The sequence below is a fragment of the Poecilia formosa genome, unplaced genomic scaffold (genome assembly GCF_000485575.1).
Source record: "Poecilia formosa unplaced genomic scaffold, Poecilia_formosa-5.1.2 Scaffold78, whole genome shotgun sequence".
Classification (NCBI taxonomy): domain Eukaryota; kingdom Metazoa; phylum Chordata; class Actinopteri; order Cyprinodontiformes; family Poeciliidae; genus Poecilia; species Poecilia formosa.
Window position 1 is genome coordinate 542705 of NW_006800017.1, and position 20348 is coordinate 563052.

The 20348-nt window shown below is 41.1% G+C and overlaps 2 protein-coding genes across 9 annotated transcripts in view; one reads left to right on the plus strand and one right to left on the minus strand.

Moving 5' to 3' along the window:
* The window catches only part of LOC103140931 (brain-specific angiogenesis inhibitor 1-associated protein 2-like), a 54808-nt gene extending 40542 nt beyond the window's left edge, over window positions 1-14266 (plus strand). The window contains exons 7-15 of one of the 4 annotated variants that reach the window (XM_007556304.2): window positions 3653-3805; window positions 5841-6083; window positions 6274-6505; window positions 6715-6916; window positions 7056-7124; window positions 7201-7360; window positions 7590-7627; window positions 11207-11249; window positions 12906-12997. In XM_007556304.2, coding sequence (XP_007556366.1) covers window positions 3653-3805; window positions 5841-6083; window positions 6274-6505; window positions 6715-6916; window positions 7056-7124; window positions 7201-7360; window positions 7590-7627; window positions 11207-11234 — 1125 coding nt within the window. In that variant the 3' untranslated portion in view covers window positions 11235-11249; window positions 12906-12997. Of the gene's footprint in view, window positions 1-3652; window positions 3806-5840; window positions 6084-6273; window positions 6506-6714; window positions 6917-7055; window positions 7125-7200; window positions 7361-7589; window positions 7628-9216; window positions 10609-11206; window positions 11250-12905 lie in introns of those variants that run through there. The other 3 variants (XM_007556302.2, XM_007556303.2, XM_016673505.1) reach the window with 3 other exon arrangements.
* The window catches only part of aatka (apoptosis-associated tyrosine kinase a), a 29159-nt gene continuing 22660 nt past the window's right edge, over window positions 13850-20348 (minus strand). For all 5 annotated transcript variants that reach the window (XM_007556300.2, XM_007556299.2, XM_016673502.1 and 2 more), the window contains 4 exons: window positions 16566-19761; window positions 16336-16483; window positions 15895-16098; window positions 13850-15811 (listed from right to left, as the gene is read on the minus strand). In XM_007556300.2, coding sequence (XP_007556362.1) covers window positions 15783-15811; window positions 15895-16098; window positions 16336-16483; window positions 16566-19761 — 3577 coding nt within the window. In that variant the 3' untranslated portion in view covers window positions 13850-15782. The remainder of the gene's footprint in view (window positions 15812-15894; window positions 16099-16335; window positions 16484-16565; window positions 19762-20348) is intronic.

The window sequence follows — 20348 nt, forward strand, 5'->3', positions numbered from 1 at the left end:
ACTAAAACATAATATATTATAATAAAATAGAATCTCTCTTGGAGTGTAAATGACTGGGAAAATGAAAACAGCTATTAGACTAACATCTCACTTCGGCCGAATCACTCAAACCAAAGAGAGAAGAAAACATTTATTTCTTTGCATTTTAAAACATAAATTAGAGTTTATGGACTGAGCCTGCATGACTGATCAATTAGGCCCATCTGTGCAAAGTGAAGGGCTCATCATATTGTGGACTCGTAATTTACAGCAACTTTGCAGGAGAGAAGAAAAATCAATCTCCCTTTCTCATTTTCAGTCTGCTCACTTTCACTGATCATATCACAGCTGTGGGCGTGTGAGAGAAAAGTCAACTCGTTGGTGCCTGAGCCCACAAGAAGCAAAGCTCGCAAATAAGAGAGCGAGAGCCCTGCACTCCCACAAGACCTGTGCTTCACAATTACAAGTGTCCACCTTGAAAAATAGTTCAGTCTTGTGACAGATTGGATGGTTTAATTTGTGCGGATAGAAAATCAGCAGGAGGCAGGCAAGAAAAAGACGAGTAAATGCTGCAGAGATGAGGGCAGCATTTCATCCTCCTCCACCACATTTGTGATGCTTTGGAAGATGAGAGAGACTACTTTTTTTACAAGTCGGTGTCTTGGTGCAGTCTAGCAGTGAAAAAGAGACTGACGACAATAAGGCGACTATCGACTTTTGACCGTCTTTTTGTCTCTCCCTGTCTTCTGATCTTTCTTGCCTTTAAACACTTCCAAAGCACCATCAATAGGTGAAGTCTGATGAAATACTAATTATTTCATTATGTAGACAATGCAGAGTACCAAGGAACAATATAAAGGGATTCTATCAAGATAAACTCTTTTGTGCTGCAAAGGATTTTATTAAGATGAAACGGAGAGGGAGACGGAACTCCAAGCTAAGAATTCCTATCATAACACTGATGTTTGACCTGCTGCACCTTTCTTCACACAATATAACAGTTTCTGATATGTGGCATATATAGACTTGCACATCCACAGTATAGTCTTTTTTTTAGGGTGCCTGCATTAAAGCAATGAGAATATGCTCAAGGTGTTTTTGCATTTAGAAGTCTCAAGTGTATTTCTTTGTTTATTCGAAAGAGTAGTGCTAATGTAGCACCAGAACAAAATGGAAGCTCTAAGTAGCTTAAAACGGAGCTGGACGAGGCTTTGAAATTTTCCCAGTACTACAGCATTCTGCAGTGTTGTTGTTGTGAACCCAGGTGTATTCTTCACTTTTGAAATGCTTTGAGAGCATCCATCCCAGTGGCTGTAATTATTGGAAAATGTGTTGGGAGTGCAGAGTAATGAAGTGCTGAAGTGTTGGGATTTCATCCTGAATATGTCGACGTAATGAGACATGCAAAGAAAAACCTGCAACACTGACAACTTAAAGCCTGGGTGTTAACGCTGCACTGACATGTCACAGTTTTCGTTTCCATCCATAACCTGCGCAGAACAAGTCATTCTTGCCTTGATGTAACTTGAGGTCACTGGGAAATAATGGTGCCAAGTGTCTGCATGTGCTTTTCCCACTGCACTCATTGTCTTGGGTTACTTTCGTGACCTTTTGAATGGCTGGAGAATGGGGCCATGTTGATTTGACAAAAGGCGAGCACACACTGCCTGAGCCGCTCCTATTAGCTCTGGTTAGAGGTGTTTCAGCGGCTAGCAGCTTGTGAGTCACAGACTGCAAATACGAAAAGGGTCACTCCACCAGAGAGACAGAGGGGCAGTCGCTTTGACTGTGATCTTTTAAAGGGTCCTTGCAGTGGACAACTTCTCTGACGTTCCCAAGAACCGGTTCACAAATGCATGTAGGTGTTGCATCCAGATGTATTTTCCCAAACTTCCTTTACCATAGTGGGCTCTTCCATCTTTCTCCCTCTCTTTTTATTCTCTTTGCAGCTACTGCATAGACTATGACTCATTCCACAACAAAATCACTATCCTTTTGTTCTTAGAGACGATTAGAAGGAATGAAAGTCTTCTTTCCACCTTTTATTATATTTTGGCAGCCATATAAACCACTCTTGCTGACATGATGCTCATGTTTTAACCAAACATTTATTAAAGAACTGTAGCCACTAATTAAACCAGCTTGAATCTGTCTGACGCATTTTTTTAGCCTTTGCACTAAAAAAAAGTGCAAAGGCTAAAAAAGTAAAGAAATCATTCAGACATGATAATGTGTTATAAGACGATACAGTAGAAGTGTAACACAAAGAGTTGCACACTTCTGTTTTCTTTGGCACAGAAATGCAGTAAAACGTTAGAAAAAGCACAACGATATGATTATTCTTATTCATGATTTTATCTATCCCACTTCATTTGACTAATGGTGTCCAAAGACCTTAACTATAGCAGCTTTCTTTTGAGGAAAAATAAGCAGCATCTTCCACTCAAAATGGTTGAATTAGTGTCATCTGGAATTAGAAGATTCTCACCACCACTTGGCTAATGAAAGACCCAACTCTGAGTTGCTTAAAAGTGGGAAAGAGTGTGCCCTGCTGGTCACTAAATGAAACGACACTTGGACTGGGGTCACACACAATTTTTTCTTTAAAAACAGGAAGAAATCTTAACTTTAAAAACTTAATCAAAATATTGAAAAATCTTCACCAACATGATCACTCATGTTAACATACGGTTATACATAAATCAGAACTCACTTGACCTATTTTTTAAATACAGAATCTACAACTGACCTGGAGATATGCAAACTCCTGACAGGAACCTTGTATGTACATTTGTTGTTTTGATAAATTTAGTTAATATGGTGAAGTTTTCTAAATCCTTCTGTCCCTTTCTCTTTGTGCTTAATTGGCTATCCAGCTTAGAGCACCACGTCATGCAGAGCTTGTGTGTCAGACATGAATATATGGGAAGAGCGTCTGTCTCAAATATCAGTAATTTTTTCCTGTTCTTTGTGTCTGAAATATGTACGTTTTGTTCAGGGCCATGTTCTTGTGCACACCCTTTTTTCACTATGCTTGGCTATGTTAATAGTCAGTGAGCCTGAAATGTTGTCTATAGTTTTTGGGCCTGCCCTAAGACAAAATGAATCATTTACTTTATTATCCTGTGCAGACATCAACACACAACACACAAGTGCATCTGTAGAGATTGCTATACAAGTTAATTGATCTCAGTTATTCGGTTCATAAAGTGAAACCCGTACAGAGAAATGACATGCAGAGTGATGTACTTAAAATGATAATTTCTGTTGAAGATTCTGAGATGAGCAGCTACTTTAAACGAAGTAAATATATTTTGACAGCATTCTAATTTATTCTTTATTCAGCATTTTTCGACATTTCCTCTTATCTGCACCCTCCACACGCCAGACGATTGGTCTTTGTAAATGCGTTTGCTTAATGGCTTGGAAAAGCTGGCTGAACAAATTCACAAAATGAATTTCCATAGCTGCTTCAGACTTTTATTCATTTGTATATGATTGAAAACAGTCATAGCAAATGCATACATTTATAAGCATTTTAAGTACCTTTTAAAAAAACAACTCTTATGGGCAAAGTGCTAAAAAAAAAAAAGCTAAAAGAATAAACGAGCAAGACCTGAATATGAAAGCAAATGATGCTAATGCCTGCATATTACTGTGTGTTCCCCTTCAGTTTGTGGAGACCATTAGCAATAAGCAGACAGAGCTAGACACCTTCATAGCTGAGGGCTACAAGACGGCCTTGTCAGAGGAACGCCGCAGATACTGCTTCCTCGTGGACCGACAGTGTGCTGTGGCCAAAAACAGCAGCGCCTACCATGGAAAGGTAAGTCAAAATGCTCCTTGAATCTTGATTTCATTTGGTTTTATTTCCATTTAGAAGTGAGTCATTTATGATGGAGAATAAAAAGAACAAATTCTGAACATTTTCTACACATAATTTACACATTTCTTTTTAGTATAGATTAAAAACAGAGGAGCCGATGCCTTCATCTAAATTGGTTTAAATTAATGCATCACAGTTGCTATTTTACATTGTTTTCCATCCAATGAATGTTGAAAATGTTAAATGAGATAATTAAAAATGGTAAATAGAACAAATTATGCAGAGTGTTAAACTGTGAATGACATGAGCGATGCAGTTAATGGCTTGGGCAATTTATTTGTAAATGTGAGACCTAAGTTAACTGAAGAAATTCACAATTTAGATTTCTGCCTGTTTGATCTAATTTTCCTGTAAAATTCTCTAGGAAATGGATTTGAGAACAAATGGAATGAATAATTCAATATTTAGTTATATGTGGTCCCCAGGAAGAGTAGCCATTGCTACGGCAACAGATAATGGAGATCCAAATAAACAAACGCATGTGGATGATAAATAAGCAGGCAACAGAGAAAATTTAGACCACTATCCCTTTTTATGCCACTGTTGCCTCTCTTGCCCTTTTGGGAAGCTATTGTTGAAATCCATTAGAATGAATATTTTCAGTTTTGCATTCATCAATTAGGGAATATAGAGAACACATGGACCAAGATGGCTGGTCAGATGAGGTTAAGCAAATCTCTTGAGAATGCTATTGGAGGCAGATATCTAACAGAGCATGTCACCTTAAGCACACTTTTCTCAGCAAAATATGATGGCGTCAGCATCTTGCTGTAGCGATGCTTTTCTTCAACACGGACAAGTAAGCTGGTAAGAGTCGGAGGAGATTGATGGAGCTAAATTCAGGGTCATACTGCAAGAAAACTATTAGAAACTGCAAAAGAGTGGGGCAAAGGTTCACCCTCCAGCACAAAAACCACCCTACACCTGCAGCTAGAGCTACAATGTTGGTTTGGCCAGGGAATTGTGAAAACCACATAAACTTCCCGTGGTCAGTTATGAAGTACTTTTAATTACATAAAGTCCCTATAAAAGACAATAAAGATTGTGTGTTTGTTTTGAATGGTTTTTCAAGACTATTTAGCCTGAAAACTGACAATCTTATGGGCTGGACTAAATCTGCTACCTGTACACAACCCTTGTTTTCATCCCTGTATATCATTTTTACATCAATGCTGATATTTGAAGCAAAGAGCTCTGAAATTCTAACGAACTTACTACTTCGTTTTACAACCCAGAAAAATAAGGTATTGTTAAAGAAGAATGTAATCCATTTACATATGTGTTCTTGTTATTGTGTGGGTGCGCATGCTTCAAATGCATGCCTCTCTGTTCCTCAGCGATTTTAAATCCACGGGTAATGGAGTGCATCAGTCACCTGGGATTATGGGTGGGTGAGAGCTGCTAGCCTGAAGATGTGGCTGCAGGAGGACGGTGTGTGTCGACCACATTTTTTTTTTTTTCCCTCCCCTCTCCCAACATGAAGTCTAGTCATTAATCAGCATGGGGGTGTGTGTGGGAAGTGTTCACCTTCACCAAACTCATGAACACTCTACCAGAGTTCCTTATGTGCAAGATATCTGTTACCAAGGAAATGGGAGTTTAATCTCATTGTATGCAAAAGCACAAAGCCCATTTTGTTTTTGTGCGTGTGTTATTTGCATACACTCTTTTCTATTAAACATTAAACAGTATTTCTGCATTAGTAAAAAGAACAGCTGTGTCCACAGGCTGGGAAATACTGCAGTGGGCAGCTTGGCTGTGTGATGGTCTGCTTTACCCACGCAGCACATCATCAAAGCTGCACAAAGGGCAGTGGTCAAGGATACACACAGAGAAACATTTATATGGACTGGATATGGAAGGATAGTACTGAATAAAAATGCCTTTTCCGGTATTTACATTGAGCCCATCTTCTTCTAATCCTGCTTTTTTTTTCTCTGTATTCGTTTCCACATTCTTGTCTATGTTCTCTCAGGGAAAAGACCTTTTGACCCAGAAGATCCCGGTGTGGCAGCAGGCCTGCTCAGATCCCAACAAACTGCCAGACAGAGCCATGCTGCTGGCCCAGCAGATGGGTTCTGCTGCTCTTGGAGGCACAAGTCCCCTCCACTCCTCCAAATCCAATCTGGTCATCTCAGACCCCATACCGGGGGCTCAGCCTCTTCCTGTTCCCCCGGAGCTGGCTGTTTTTATGGGGAGTGGTCTCGGACACCCAGCGGTGAGAAAATGAAAAGAAAAATGGCTGATATTTCATTTATTGTCTGAACAGCACTGACTTTAGCTTAGAGCCACATTAGCATCTCGAGTCATTCTTTCTGTTTTTATTGGTGCAATGAATCTGTGATTACTGTGGTTTAAAATCGAAATATTGTCAGAATTCTTCTGATTTTATTTTCTGATTGGTCCAGAGGCTGATGGGCCCGGATGGCATGTCAATGGTCAATGGGACGACAGGAGTCCACGGCGAGGAATACTGGACAGATGGGGGTTCAATGTCTGTGTCTCAAGTTAGGCCAGCATCCCCTCAGACTCAGGCACAGGGCCAGTCCCAGGTCCAGCCCCAGAGACAGGTCAGCGACGTCTACTCCAACACCCTCCCTGTGCGTAGGCCTGCTCCTGCCAAGAATAAAAACCCAGTGGGTAAGCTGCCATGGACACACCTTGGACTGTATCACACCGTCATCGGTCTGTGACAATTGAAGCAAAACCGTGCAAAAATGTTTGACTACCAAATCTTTCTTTTTTTCTTTTTTTTTTTCATTATTGAAATGCGTTAATAGATTGTCACGTACCATGTGGTAGCTGTCTACTCACCAATCCTGCTTTATTTAAAATTCAACTTTCCTCAGGAGAGACACGGACTCTGCCCAGGTCCAGTTCCATGGCAGCCGGACTGGAAAAGAACGGGCGCTCGCGCGTCCAGGCCATCTTCTCCCATGCCGCAGGCGACAACAGTACCCTGCTAAGCTTCTCCGAGGGAGATGTCATCACCCTGCTAGTGCCTGAGGCTCGTGATGGCTGGCACTATGGAGAAAATGAGAAGAACAAGATGTATGTCTGATCCATTTTCTCTCAATGCATACCATAAAAACATATATATCATAATTTATGGGTTGTAAAAATAGATTTTCAAGGACTTACCCACTTATTAATGTGCGTCACATATTTGAAATGATTTCATTTTCACCAGGCGTGGCTGGTTCCCATTCTCCTACACACGTGTGCTGCCTGAAAGCGATGGCGACAAGCTCAAAGTGAAGTACGTCTTGCGTCTTTCGTGAACGGTTCTAAAAGCTCAAACGAGTTCCAGTGTTAAGGCTGATGTCTTTCTGCAGTTCCAGTCTCCATCATGGTAAAAGCAGCAGCACTGGGAACCTGCTGGAGAGCGACGCATCACTGCCCACACCTGACTACGGCCTCACTGCCCGACTGTTGGCACAGAGCTTAGCACAGACCCGCCCACGGCCCTACAGCATGGCAGGGTTCGCTCCACAGGTATTACTAAACGTAGCATCCATGAAATGTGCAGACTGTACGACTGTTGCACTTGTGTGCTTAATTTGCAGCATCCATCTGAGTTAAGGCTTTGTTGCATAATTGGTTATGAGTAATCCTGCAGTATGTGAAAAGTTACTTCTGCATAGTTTTTTGCTGCCACCTAGTGTCTGTGTTTTAAAACAACAGGGCTTTATCAGAATAACAAATAATTCCTTTTAATTTCCAGCCTGCCATTGAGGATTATGACAGCCGCTTTGCCACAAGGTATGTAACCCATTTTGCATTCCCGTGAATTTATAGTCCATGTTTTTTTTTTGTTTTTTTTTTTCTTTAAAGTAAATAATACATTAGTGATTTTGAGTTATGGTAAATAGATTCTTAATGGAAGAATCCTTGGATCATATTGTTCCAGTTAAATGTCGCTTTTACTAATTTCCAAGCAGGAATAAAGTTAATCAGCAAAATATGACTACTGTGTGTCATAAAACAAATTGTACACATCTTAGAATTTATTAGGGTTTCATTTGTGCAGTTGATTTGCACCATTGTCATGTGATTGCCCATTGTGAGTAGCTATGAAACAGACAATAGAGCCTACAAAAATAGCTGGACGATGTTTTCCCTGCAATAAACAAAAAAGGAACACCTGTATTTTCAGCACCACTATTTAGATTTTGTAGTAATGGAGATTTGTAAGTCTTTCTTTTTGGCAGGAAACCTTTGTGTTTTTTGTTACCGTGTGTGTTGGAGGAATTGTGACACTTATCTGGTTTCAAGGCCATTTTTTGTATTTTACTTTCAAGATGGCTATATGTCAGAAAATCAGTGTTTTTACTTAAAATACATTTTATATCATAATATGAAAATTGGGGTGGACAACAATTTTTTTTTATTTGGTAGAAAATCTTCCATCAGCAGCAACAATAAGCGACTGGTATTTCTTCTTATGCCTGTCAGAAGATCAAAACTGAATATAAAACACCCTTTGAAATTGGATACTTAGTTTTTTTTCTTCCTTTTTAGATTTTTGTCTCTTTCCGGTGTTACAAAAAAGCAAAATCTATTTTACTGAATACATTCAGGCAGGATCAGTTTACCAGTTTATGGCCCAATAGCTGTTGGGCAAGTCAATTAGAATTTTATTCAAATCAAGTTCTTGATACACTTTAGGTTTGTTTTAGGGTAACAGAATGTAGAGTGCTTGTTCCTGTCTAATCAGCCAGCACATCCTTCTTAAATGTGTGTCAGGTGGTGTGCGCTTAAGAGAGAGAACAGTGTCCTGAGATGGATGTGTATCTGTACAGGTGTTTATGACGTACGTGTTGTGACAGTGTACGTCATGCTGACATCATCTCGACCATTCCTGCCTGGAGCCTTTTGGCACCAAACGTTTAGCTGCTTTTCACAATCCTGTCTGCTCTAAGTGTGTGTTTATTTATTCTGTACCGGTATTACCATCTTCCAGGGTGTATTTACCCTCACAGATGAATATTACATCCCTCCAGCTGTGGAGGTCGCTCTGTAATTTCCTCATCAACAGCAGCTCCTTTCTTGTGTCACCGTTTTGTGTCTTAGAAGCAAACATAAACTGTAAAACTTTGATTTGGGGAATGGATTTTGATTTCTGTTTAGAGGTGTTGATGATGGAATTGAAGCTCCAGTCTTTCATGATTTTGGCAGGTGTGCTCAGAGTTTTGTAGGTGGGGTCAACAGCAGCTTTCCTGAGCCTCCCCCCCTCCCCCATCTACATTACCTCTGAACGCCACCGTGCCTCCTTGTGCCTGTCTTGTCTCTCTCCATTTCTCTCTGAGTGTGTCCGACCTGGCAAGCTTCCTTCTCTCTTTGTTCCACAGTGACAGTCCTGATGGCAAATTGATTTCGACTGTGTGAGAACAGACATACAGACAGACACAGACAGCTCCGGATAGCACAGGGGCCTCCTCCTCCTCTTCCTCCCCCATCTTTTCCTTCCTCTTCCCCTCCCCCTCCTGTCCACTTGTCTGCACCTCTGCCTCCACTCACACCCCTTCTCCGAATGGAAGAGGCCAATTTCATCCCTCCTTTCTGTCCTCTCTTCCTCCCCGGGTCCCTCCTTTTCCTACTCCTGTCCGTCCTGGGTGCTGCTGCTGCTTCTGGCGTTGGTGTGGACAGTAGCGGCTGGTGGGTGGAGGATTGCGTTGAGCGTGAGATCCCGAGCGGGGCCTACCTGCTCGGCATGCAGCGATACGGACTCTGAACACTCTCTCTGATCACAGTCCGCACATCTCGGACTGTCCTCTCAAGAGACTGCCTTTGCTACTGCTCGTCTTTCATGCATGTACATGGTTGTGTCATTTTGTCAGAAACTGAAAGACATGTTCATGTACTGTTCAAGTGCCAAAAGACTTCAATGTCGTTGTACTTAAAGCCACTGACTGAATGGCCTTTTTTTTTTTTTTTAAGCACCATGGGGCCCCAATACTGTTGAGTTCCCACCAAAAAAGACAGGCTGAAAAAGCTTTGTTTCAACAAACGCTGTCCAGCAGCTTGCCGTGTTTCTGTTTTGAGAACTCCCACAGGTCCTGCTGTGCTTCCTTGTGTCAATGCTAGATCTTTCTGTCCGGAGGGTGTGTCATATCTGCCTTACTTTGCTTGTTTTTTTTGTTTGTTTTTTTTTGAATAAACACAAACATATAAATTCTTTTGTTTTCTTCCCAGTCTGTCTAAAGTAAATGTGTGCTTGGTTAAACTTCACACCCTCAGGCATACTTGTTTATTTCTTTGCTTTTTTTTTTCTTTTTTGCTTTCCTGGCTTACTTACTGCCAGATATCTTGGTTAAATTAAAAATACTGTTTCTTTTTTTCGCCACTTAAAGCTGTTCCAGTGAATTTTTGTTGACTATTCTTAAATTACAGCTGTGAATAACTTGAGATTTACTTAACACAGCTTTCTGCAATTTTCCCTGATTTTTTTTGTTTTGTTTGTTTGTTTTGTTTTGTTTTCTTCTGATTGTATTCCTTGAGTGGCTGTGCAGTTTTGGTCTTTTCTTTTTAAGGAAAAACAAAAAAAAAAGGTTATAATAAACACTGTCCTTGTAACATATTTCCAGAAAAAATAGTAAACATACTGATGAGTTGAAGCGTTTATCTTATGCATGCCGTGGAGGGGGAAACCAGAAAAATGTGACACTAAAAATTGACCTTGAATGTATGGTGACTTTTTACAAAGGTATTCTAAATAAAACACATCTCTATATATTAATAAACTGTTCTGGTCTGACGAGGAATCTGTTCTGCCACTGACGAGGCATTTTCCTTGTTTCAGCGTTTCTTTCTGCTTTTTTAATTTTTTTCTTTTCATACTAAAAAGTAACATTTTGTGAGTAGTTCCGTCACGGCTGTGTCCCATGCATGTTTCATCCCTGCCTCCTCCCAACACCCATATTACATCTGCACTACCTTCTGTCCTTGTGGGGGAAAAGAAGAAGTAAGTGAAGGTGGTGTTGTGTTTTCAGTATTCGTATTGTGGGGAACTGAACTTTTCTTGCCTGCACACATTCCTTGTTTTTTTTGTTTTATTTTTTCTTGTGAGAGTTGTACTTTGTTTAAAAGAGATGATTCGTTTCTCGCAGTTGATTTTGGTCCGTTCATGGTAATGATCTGTCTCCATTGAGGTCGTGTTGAATTGAGACGGCATGTAGAGCATGAAGTGTTGCACTCCTGATATGCGTTTTTCATTTAAATCTTACCAACGTACAGTATGTTTGTCTTGCATCAGACTAACAATTGTCCTTACAAGTTGTTGTTCCATGCATGATTTGAGGTATGAACCATTCAAACCCCAAGGTTCTCTTTACCTTCCAGTTTGGGTCCAGAATTGTCCCGGTTCTGAGGGAACAGGACCGCCGTAAGTCCCCCCCAGTCTCCATCGCCTCTCAACAAACTAATCACCTTTGTTTTACTTCTCTTTATGAACGCTTGGTCTCATCTCTTTTTGCTAAATGTCTGCTGGAATAGGATATTGGAAATTACTGGTCTTTTTGGTTTTGGCAATCTGGCAGGCCATGGGTTGGGCTAATTTATTATTTATTTATTTTTTTTTTATTTCAATATCATCCAGATAAGACACTAACCATGCATGCTGACATACAGACTCTGACAAATGTGTTGGTACACCTGGTAAGAATGGGTAAAAAGCCTTAAAATACATTATCCTTATCTCTCAGGAAAAGTCCAAGCTTTAATTTTATTACATTTGATCTTTTTTTTTTGGGGGGGGGGCGAGATCTTACAATCATTATTTATTGAATCACCAGTTGTACAACTCTTAATAACTTTAACAAATACATTTAAAATAAATGAAAGAAAGCATTCTTGAATTTTATTTTGACAAAGATTTATTTGAACATGTCCAAATATGATTCAGTAGGTAGTTGTACGGAATCGTATTAACTGCGACTCTGACATTGCAGCACTGACCCAATAATAATTCTTAATCTCGTGCTGTTTTTATTCAGACTGTTCATTCTCCTCAGAATAATTTATGCTCGAAACTGATGGCTTGACCTACTTTCTGATTTATTAGGTTAATCACTGTCTGACCACTTGGGAGGCCACTCCTTAGCCTTGAAATTAAATTCACCAATGGTCAGTTAGTCCTTTTAACATGAAAAAAAAAAAACAGAATGACATGTAGATGTAACATTTATGCTCATGATGCATTATATATGCAACAGCCAACAAATGATATGTGGAAAAGTATTTGATAAACACTTTTAAACATGGAGGATTAGTAATTTTGTTGGCCTATTTCTCTTTCAAACACCGCAAGAACCTTTAGTGGGAATGCCATAGTCACGTCTTCAAACTGGAAGTTAGTTGACTGTACTTCTAAACTTAAGATGGCATGGGTTATGATCTTGAACATTTGTCTAAATTACACAGAAATTGTTAAACCCAAATTTTTCCTGTTGTAGCCCTCCATGTCATCCACGGCTTCCAGCTGGGAAAAAGAGCACCGAGGAGGAGTGGTTAAAAGATCCCTCTGCATGCTCCAACCTTGTAAAATCTTGCAGTTGAAAACCTAGTACTGTTCCACTAGCAAAATTAGTTTGTCAAAAGTAATCACAGCAGAAATACCTATTGATTTATTTATCTTTTTCCATCTCCGATTTTGCTAAAAAAAAAAAAATCTGAAATGGAATATATAACCTGGTCATTTTTCCCTCCTACTTGATAAATGTGCTGAAATTAAAAGTTGGATTGGGTGCTTTTTACACACATTTAACTAGGATGCCAACACATTTTTCCTCTTCTGCATCACAAACTGTTTTTCATTAATAATGTTTGAAAAGTTTTTCATCTCATGCTTGATCTCACAAAACAGCAACTTTTTTTGATCACTCTTAGACAGTAAAAGTAAACTATCCTTGGGTGTGGTTAAAATGTCTAACCGTGTTTCCGTGTGTGTGTGTGTGTGTGTGTGTGTGTGTATAGATAAAATTGGGATCGTGCTGACTAATAACTGTGAGTGTTCCTTGTCTCCTCCCTCATCTCTCTGCAGTGACCGGTCCCTTGAGCTCTTCCTCAGGCCCAACTTCTCTGACGACCGGTCTGCACCCATCTACTACTAGCAACCTGCCGCCGCCTTCTTTCCACTGATGGGCACCTGTTCTGTGAGAGGAGAAAAGCAGCCATGAGGTGCATGTTTTATATTTGCCACAAGAGGGCCCAGAGGTGGGACCGTCTCAACAGATGGCTTGCTCAACTTCAAAATTTGGTTTCTTCTTTTATTGAAAATTTTCTTTGAACTTCTTAGAAACCAACAGCTTCAACCACAATTAAGTGTCTCCGCCTGAACTTTTAAAGGTGATGGTTTATAGATTTATTAAGTTATTTAGGTCACAGCTGTTCTGGATAAGGTAAGGCTAGGGAGATTTTCCTTTATCTGCTTTTCTGTTAAAAAAAAGAATATATTAGTTTTTCTTCTTAGTTCCGTCTTAGTTTTTCTTTAATACTGTAAATACTTCCAGAGGAGTGGGATCTGAAAGCAGGGCCACAGCCCAGTTTGTCACTACGCTTCAATTTTGCTTCTGTTAGGTCATTTAGATGATTATATTTTAGTGGTGATGCAGGACACCCAGACTTTCAATCTCCTGTGCCTTCTCTGCTTCTTTGCTGATTTTGTAAACAAAAAAAAAATTTTCTTATTGTTCTGTTAAATTGGTTTAAGGGTAATTATGTGGAGTGAAGTTCTGCCTGTTTTTTTTTTTTGTTGTTTTTTTTTAATCCTGCCAATATTAATGGGAATATTTCAGTTTCTGTTTTTTTATTTTTATTTTAAGTGGGCAAGCTTCTGTACAGCTACAATTTCACAGTAATACCCTAAAATATTTTTTAATTGCAATTGTTTTCCTTATTTTAATTTTATTAATGTCTAATTCTGTAAATGACAAGAATATGGGGAAGATCCTAATACTGTCTTTTTTCTTCTTTTTTTTTTCTTTTTTAGCATTGAGGGAGTGGTAGATACTCAGATAAGCTCCAGTATTATCTTTTCAAATCTTTCATTCTCAGTATTACAGGGCACTCTGATCTAAGACACTGACATGTTTTATATAAATAAGGATGTGTGAAGATGAAGACTAAAGAGGTTAAAATCAAAGAAAGAAATATTGTTTGGATGAATGAGCTGCAATGCTTTCCAATAAGGCAATGCCCTCCGAATTATGAGTTTGTTTTTAACACGAGTCATTTACACTGAAATGATCATACTTGCGTCACAATTAAATTTCTTTTTTTATTATTTTTAATTAAACATAGCTGTCCTTGTCTTTATTTCTATCTTCTCTCCCAGTTTGTACTATATCTATACTGTAAAGAAAATGTGTTTAAATTATCTTGTCAAATAAATTTAAACTTACACAGTTGTCATACTTTGTCTTTGTGCTCTCACATTTGACTGTAGGGTTTCACAAAAGCCCAGCGATGTAAACCAAATAAAATATACCACAAATACAAGAAGGGGGAAAACGTACTTGGATTTATTCATATTTTCGGAGGCGGGGTGGAGAGTACAACACCGATTACTGAGAAACGAATGGAAACCGCAACGACGTCACTTCTGGTGCATAGAGCAACCTCACCTTCCCCAAAGGCATCTGCCACTTAAAAGCCAATGGGCTTTGCAAATTTTCTTTGGCGAATTCAATAAACGCTCGTCCTGAATTGCATTTTTGAAATGCTCATACAAAAATACTGGCAACATTTTTTCTTAAACTTGCACAACTTAAAAGGCAAAGTGAGAGGGAAAGGCATTGAATCTTGGAGCTACAGGAGGACAGAAAGGGAGGGAATACAGCAGTTGATACAGCATTAATAATAATACTCAAGCTACCTGCTACATGTTGATATAATATTCATACAATATACCAGATATGTCCTTTTCTGAATGTCTTGGTTTCACCTCAGGCTCAGGCATTCACCAAAAGTGTAATCGCTCATTTGTAGACAAGACATTTTTTTTTTAGTTATTTTCTTAGAAAAGATAAATTAACATGACAAGTGACATTCCACATTTATGACTGGGATGTTTACAGTGACACCACAAAGTTCTGTGGAAACACCTCTCAATCCATCTGATTCTATTGAGAAGAAAACAAAAAGAAAAAAAATATAAACAAGAGTAAACAAACCTGCAGCTGGCACAGTGAATGAAAACAGAATATCTTGTGTTTGCCCATTTTGTTCCAGTTTGGGAAGATGAAGAGTAGCTAAGGCTACACAAAGTGCAATGTAAACCAAAAGGACTGGTAATGCTGACTTGGGTGTTTACGTTTCAATCGGTTGAATTTTCGCTCAAAGTGCCACGAAGTGAATATTATGTGATTTCAGTTTAAAATACCCCCCAACTTTTATGGCTTTCTATGAAGAAACTGTCAAGTACTGTTTTCTGCTTTTGATTAAATAATCAATAACAGTCTTAAGGTTGCCAGAACTAGTTTCCAAGCGGATGTGAAAAGGCAGCCAATGGGAGAAGCAGCTAAGAAGCCTTGCTTATTTTTCCATCTATGTTTTAAACGGAAAAACTGTTGCCAAAAAGGAACGGCAGCTTCATAAAGCAAAATTATGTTAGATCTGCAGAAACAGGATTTTTTATTTATTTATTTTTTTTACCCCAAACTATATTATACAAATGTGTGTCCACATTCTGCAGTTCTTAAAATCAAATTTCCACTCGTACTGCTATTGCACTTATGTCAAGAAATAAAAGGTTTGTGCAAATCAATAAAGTATCTGACCACAATATAAGGCAATGTCTCATAAAGGTTCTCGAAATCAGATGTCCCAAAACACTAATAAAAATAAAACTCTGTATATCATCTTGAATATAATAATGCTGCTTTTCTGTCTTCGCCTCCTCTGGTCTCTCCTTTAAGAATCAGTGTTTTGGGTTTTCTTCAGTATTCCCTGTTGGACACAAGAGATTTTTGAATGCAGAGCAGCGTATGACGAAGCACTCCAAAGTGTGTAGGTGGGTGTTTGCTACATACCTGTTGCTGTGTCTGTGTGGGAGTCGGATACGTGTGTGATGGAGAATCGAGAGACCATGAAACGGTTAACCGGAACAGCAACGGGTTTCGGAACTTCAGGTGTATCAGTGATAGAGGTTTGTGAGAACTCGGGATCGGGAACGGTGTCGAGTGAGGGTGGACAGGTCTCCACAGAGTCCTCATCTTCCCATTTGTAATTTTCATCTGCGTAATGGTGAAACATAGTACATTTTAGAGCTACACTGATGAGCATCAATTAGTAACATGAAGACGACACCTTTTAGCTAGAGTGGCCCTGACTGTTGGCCAGCAAGTCAAAAGCTCATAAAGCTGAGTTATTTACTGGAGATTCTATTCAAAGGGAAACTGGTGTTTCTAGTCAGAGCCTTAGCTAAAAGTTTAGGATAAACAAACCAACATAATGCCATTCTTAGTGCGTACCCTCTGCGGAGTTGTTTCCCTCTGTTTCTTTAGAAAAACAGTGAGCGTCGCCGGATTGAGCTTCGAGATCTGCGTTTGACGTTTCTTGCTCACTGGGCTCCTCTCCAGTGGGAAACGAGCAGTCAGCCAGTTCTCCAGTGGGACTCTCCTGAAAATTACCTTGTTTCATTCATAAAACTCTCAGAAGCCAATATGGTGCAAAATTTGATGTACGTGAATGTGCCATATACCTGGTCAAACAGAAACACCGTCACATCGTCAAAAAAGGATACTGCTTTTTTCTTCCTCTCCAGCTCCTCACAGAAGGACTGGGTAAGCATGGAGGGCATCTTCAGGAGGCTGCGGAGGTGTCTCGCCCTGCTGCAGTCGCTCACCACCACCGGCACTGTCCTGAAATCCTCTTCGCTCTCCTCACTCTCTTCATCCTGGATGTTGTAGGTTCTCAGCTCTTCGTCAGACTCGCTTTCGTCTGAATCGTCTTCGTCCTCAGCCTCTTCCAGCGGAGCTCGTACGTCTTCTCCGCAAAGCTCCAACAACGACGAGGAGGTGGAAAGGTTCCGAGGGCTGTTGGATTCCTCACACAGGCTGTCGCACTCCTCTGCGTCGATGTCCTCAAAATCCTCCTCGTTTATTCTCCCGCCCTCCCTTTGGTTTCCTTCATTGGCGTGACTCTGTTCAGGCACCTCCTCCTCCTCTGTGGATTCCTCGACATTTTCCTTTTCTTCACGGGGTTTTTCTCTGCATTCGGAGTGGGAGCAATGAGCGACGGATGAATGGACAGATGAGCAGCTTTCTGCTCCCCTGCTAGCCTCTTCGTGGTTTGCAGAGACTTCCAGGAGAGAAGAGGAGGGTTCTGACCCACTGAAGGAGTTCAGCTCAGATGCAGGCTCGTTCCCTGAATGCTCAGTGTCCAACCCCAGGTCATCAGCAGGAGCAGCTTCTTTGGTGAGGCACCCACCCATCTGCGGAGGAAATGGTGACAGCATGGACAACTCGGGTGTATGAATATTGTTGGCTAAGTAGGAACTGGCCTCTGACAGATTTGCCAAAACACAACTTTTGCGTTGTCTCAGTTTTGTTAAATTCCTTCCACAGTTTAGACTGTTTACCAGAGAATGTTCAACTGCAGAGTTAAAAGTATTGTCAGAACCATGTTTCTTCGATTCTGCAAAGAACCCATTGTCTTCCTCTTTGGGACTCTTGTCACTTTCTACGTCTAAGTCCGAGAAGTAGGCTGAATCCCTATATTGATTATCAACAAGGCTCTTCACATGTAGCTCTGAGGTGATTGTTGAAGTGCAGACACCTGGCCCTAAACCAACATGCAGCGCAATTTCGGATTCTCCACCCAACCCAGGGCAACTTTCACCACCCAGTGGATCTCCAAGCTCTTTGAACATAAACTCTGGAGATTCATTATTTTCTGTGTCATAGCCACTGTCCAGAGATTTGGGCAGGATGGGTGTGTTGTAGGGATCGGGGCTGAAGGCCTGGTCGCAGGAGCTTGCCACAGATGAGACTACATTAATGGCACCCAAAGAATCTGAATTCACCTCTGAAATCTTTTTTGGGCCGAGGTCCTCCTCCTCAACCTCACTGAGGTCAAGGTTGAAGTCAGCAAAGATCCCCGATGTGATATCGGCCATGTCATCTTCCTCATCCTCACTGTAGTCACCGAGTTCAACCAGGCAGCTGCTGGAGTCCCTAATGTTTACTGCATGTTGCTGGTTTCTGCTGCTTTTGGACGGCTCTGAATAATTCAGCCGTAAGCCACTCAGACCAACAGATGTTCCAGCTGAAACTCCCTGCCAGATGTTGCTTCTCTGCATATCAGACAAGATCCCTGTTTGATCAGTCTGAGGGTCAATATTTTCTCCACCTGCACCACTGCTATTCTCTCTTGGGCTGATAAGAGCATTGCTGCTTTGAAAAATATCCAAACTCGCAGGCTTCTCCTCTTGAGCCGACTCTTTGTGGCATATCTGAATGTAAGAGTCTAAACCAACAGACATGCACAATGCACTCCATTCAGGGCCTTCTTCGTTGCCCCCCAAGGTGCCACAAGGCTTAAAACTTTGGAAGGTTCTCGTGGTGTCCTTGGTCAAAGCCCACCCATCTGTTGTGTCAGATCGAACAGCCTCGCAATTGTCATTCCCGCCGTCTGCGTGTCTGCTGTCAAAGCTGTTGTTGTTTGCTGAACGGTTTGAGATCCAGTTGGTTTTATCCTCAACTTCTCTATTTTTCCGTCGACCGGATTGCAGATCGCCGTCATCCTCTCCTACATCTGTATCAAAGTGGTTTATAATGGGTAGCGTCTTTCTGAGGGGGCCCAACATGTTATGGCAGCTTTCGTTGACTGTGCTGTGGCCTGTGTGTGGCTCAAGGTACGGATCGCAGAATCCTAAACTGGGGCTGCTGACAGCCTGGGATAAACTGCGTGGGTTTTCCAACACACCGTCTGCACGAAGATGGTTTGTTTGAATCTCTGGTGTCTTTTCGAGGGGAGAGGATTGCTTCTGTGTCTTAGGTGGAGGTGAGTCATCACAGTAGATTGCATTACTGCTATAAGACGGAAGTGAATTGTAAGAGCAACCTGACTTTACTGGGCTGTTGTTAGATGAAGGGCTCAGCAGTGGGTGTGTGTGTAGTTGAATGGTGGGACTTGAATCATTTGATCTGGTATTGTCAGTGGTGGACCAGTAAGAACTAGCTTTGTTTTCGGATGACAACCTTCTGGTAGCAGATTCTAGTTCTGAGCAATAGTCGCCAATGTCATCATCGATCTTGATGTTGCACTGGACAGGTTCTTCTATACGAATGTAATACTCGCTGCTGATAGAGGGACTGTGGGCACTCAGCACTGGAACCACACTGGTGTGTTCGGATTCATAATAGGATGGGGACTTGCTTGATGTCAGACTGTCAGCCTTGCAACCCACTGAGGTACTCCCTGTGTTAGAATAGTAAATATCCTGGTAGTGTGGGTTCTCCTGACCCAGTTGCCCGCTGGTGGAGGAAGAGCAATAAGGCTGCTCAGCTCGGGCCGGCTCCCACTTATACTCGAAATTGAGTCCATGGCTCGTCTCGGTGACGGTCAGGAGGTCATCCCCCGTGTCAGAGTGAAAGCTGTCAGAGAAATGCTCGAGGAGGGGGAAGGAGGAAGAGGCAGAAGAGGCCAGCTCCGCTGCCTGAGTTTGTTCTGCACTGGGGATGTCAGCAGGGGTGGGAGTGAAGACCAGGGATGCGGATGCAGCCGTGTGCGATGTGCTGCCAAGCAAATTGGGTTTCAAGGCATTCCAGCGTTGCTCGAAGTCTTCCTCGGCTTCACTTGAGCCTTTGGCACACAGGTATGTGACCAGAAGGTGCACTTCCTCACTGCTGGGCCTGAGCTCTGGCTGCAGCCAGCAGAACTGCATAACTTCATACCTGAAAAAGGTGCAAAAATATTTCACTTTCTTACCAGCTCTGACAAAATTAATGGTATTCCGGACGAGGAGGAGACGTTAAAGAATTGATCTTAGATAAACAGCTAAGCAATTTAAAGAGAAACCTCAAAGGTCAGCACTTTGCAGCTACACCTGGCATTTATTTACAGCTCTGGCCAATAACTTGCAGGGTACATGAGGAGGGTGCAGTATGGCTGCTGACTCAGTTGAAATATTCTCTTTGTGTGTCAGTGTAGCTTAGTGCCAAATGTCTTTCTCATTGAACAACAGTGAAAAATTAATAGGCATAAACAATGTTCAGCTGTCTTGCAGGTAAAGATGGATGAGGTGTTTTAACTCTGCTTTATGCCAGGAGGGCCATAAAGAAGAGGAAGACTATTGATCAGTTGCTCTCACTTGCAATGGGAAATATCACTGCAACGGTCGGATGAAACAAAACATTGGCTATTAATGAAACAATTGGCCAGTTAGGCCTAAAGCCTGGTGATGTTGAATATCTAAAGTCCTAACATGTCTAGGGATCAATGTCGTAGTTCCCCTAAGTGGGTAAACATGGAAAGCATGTCT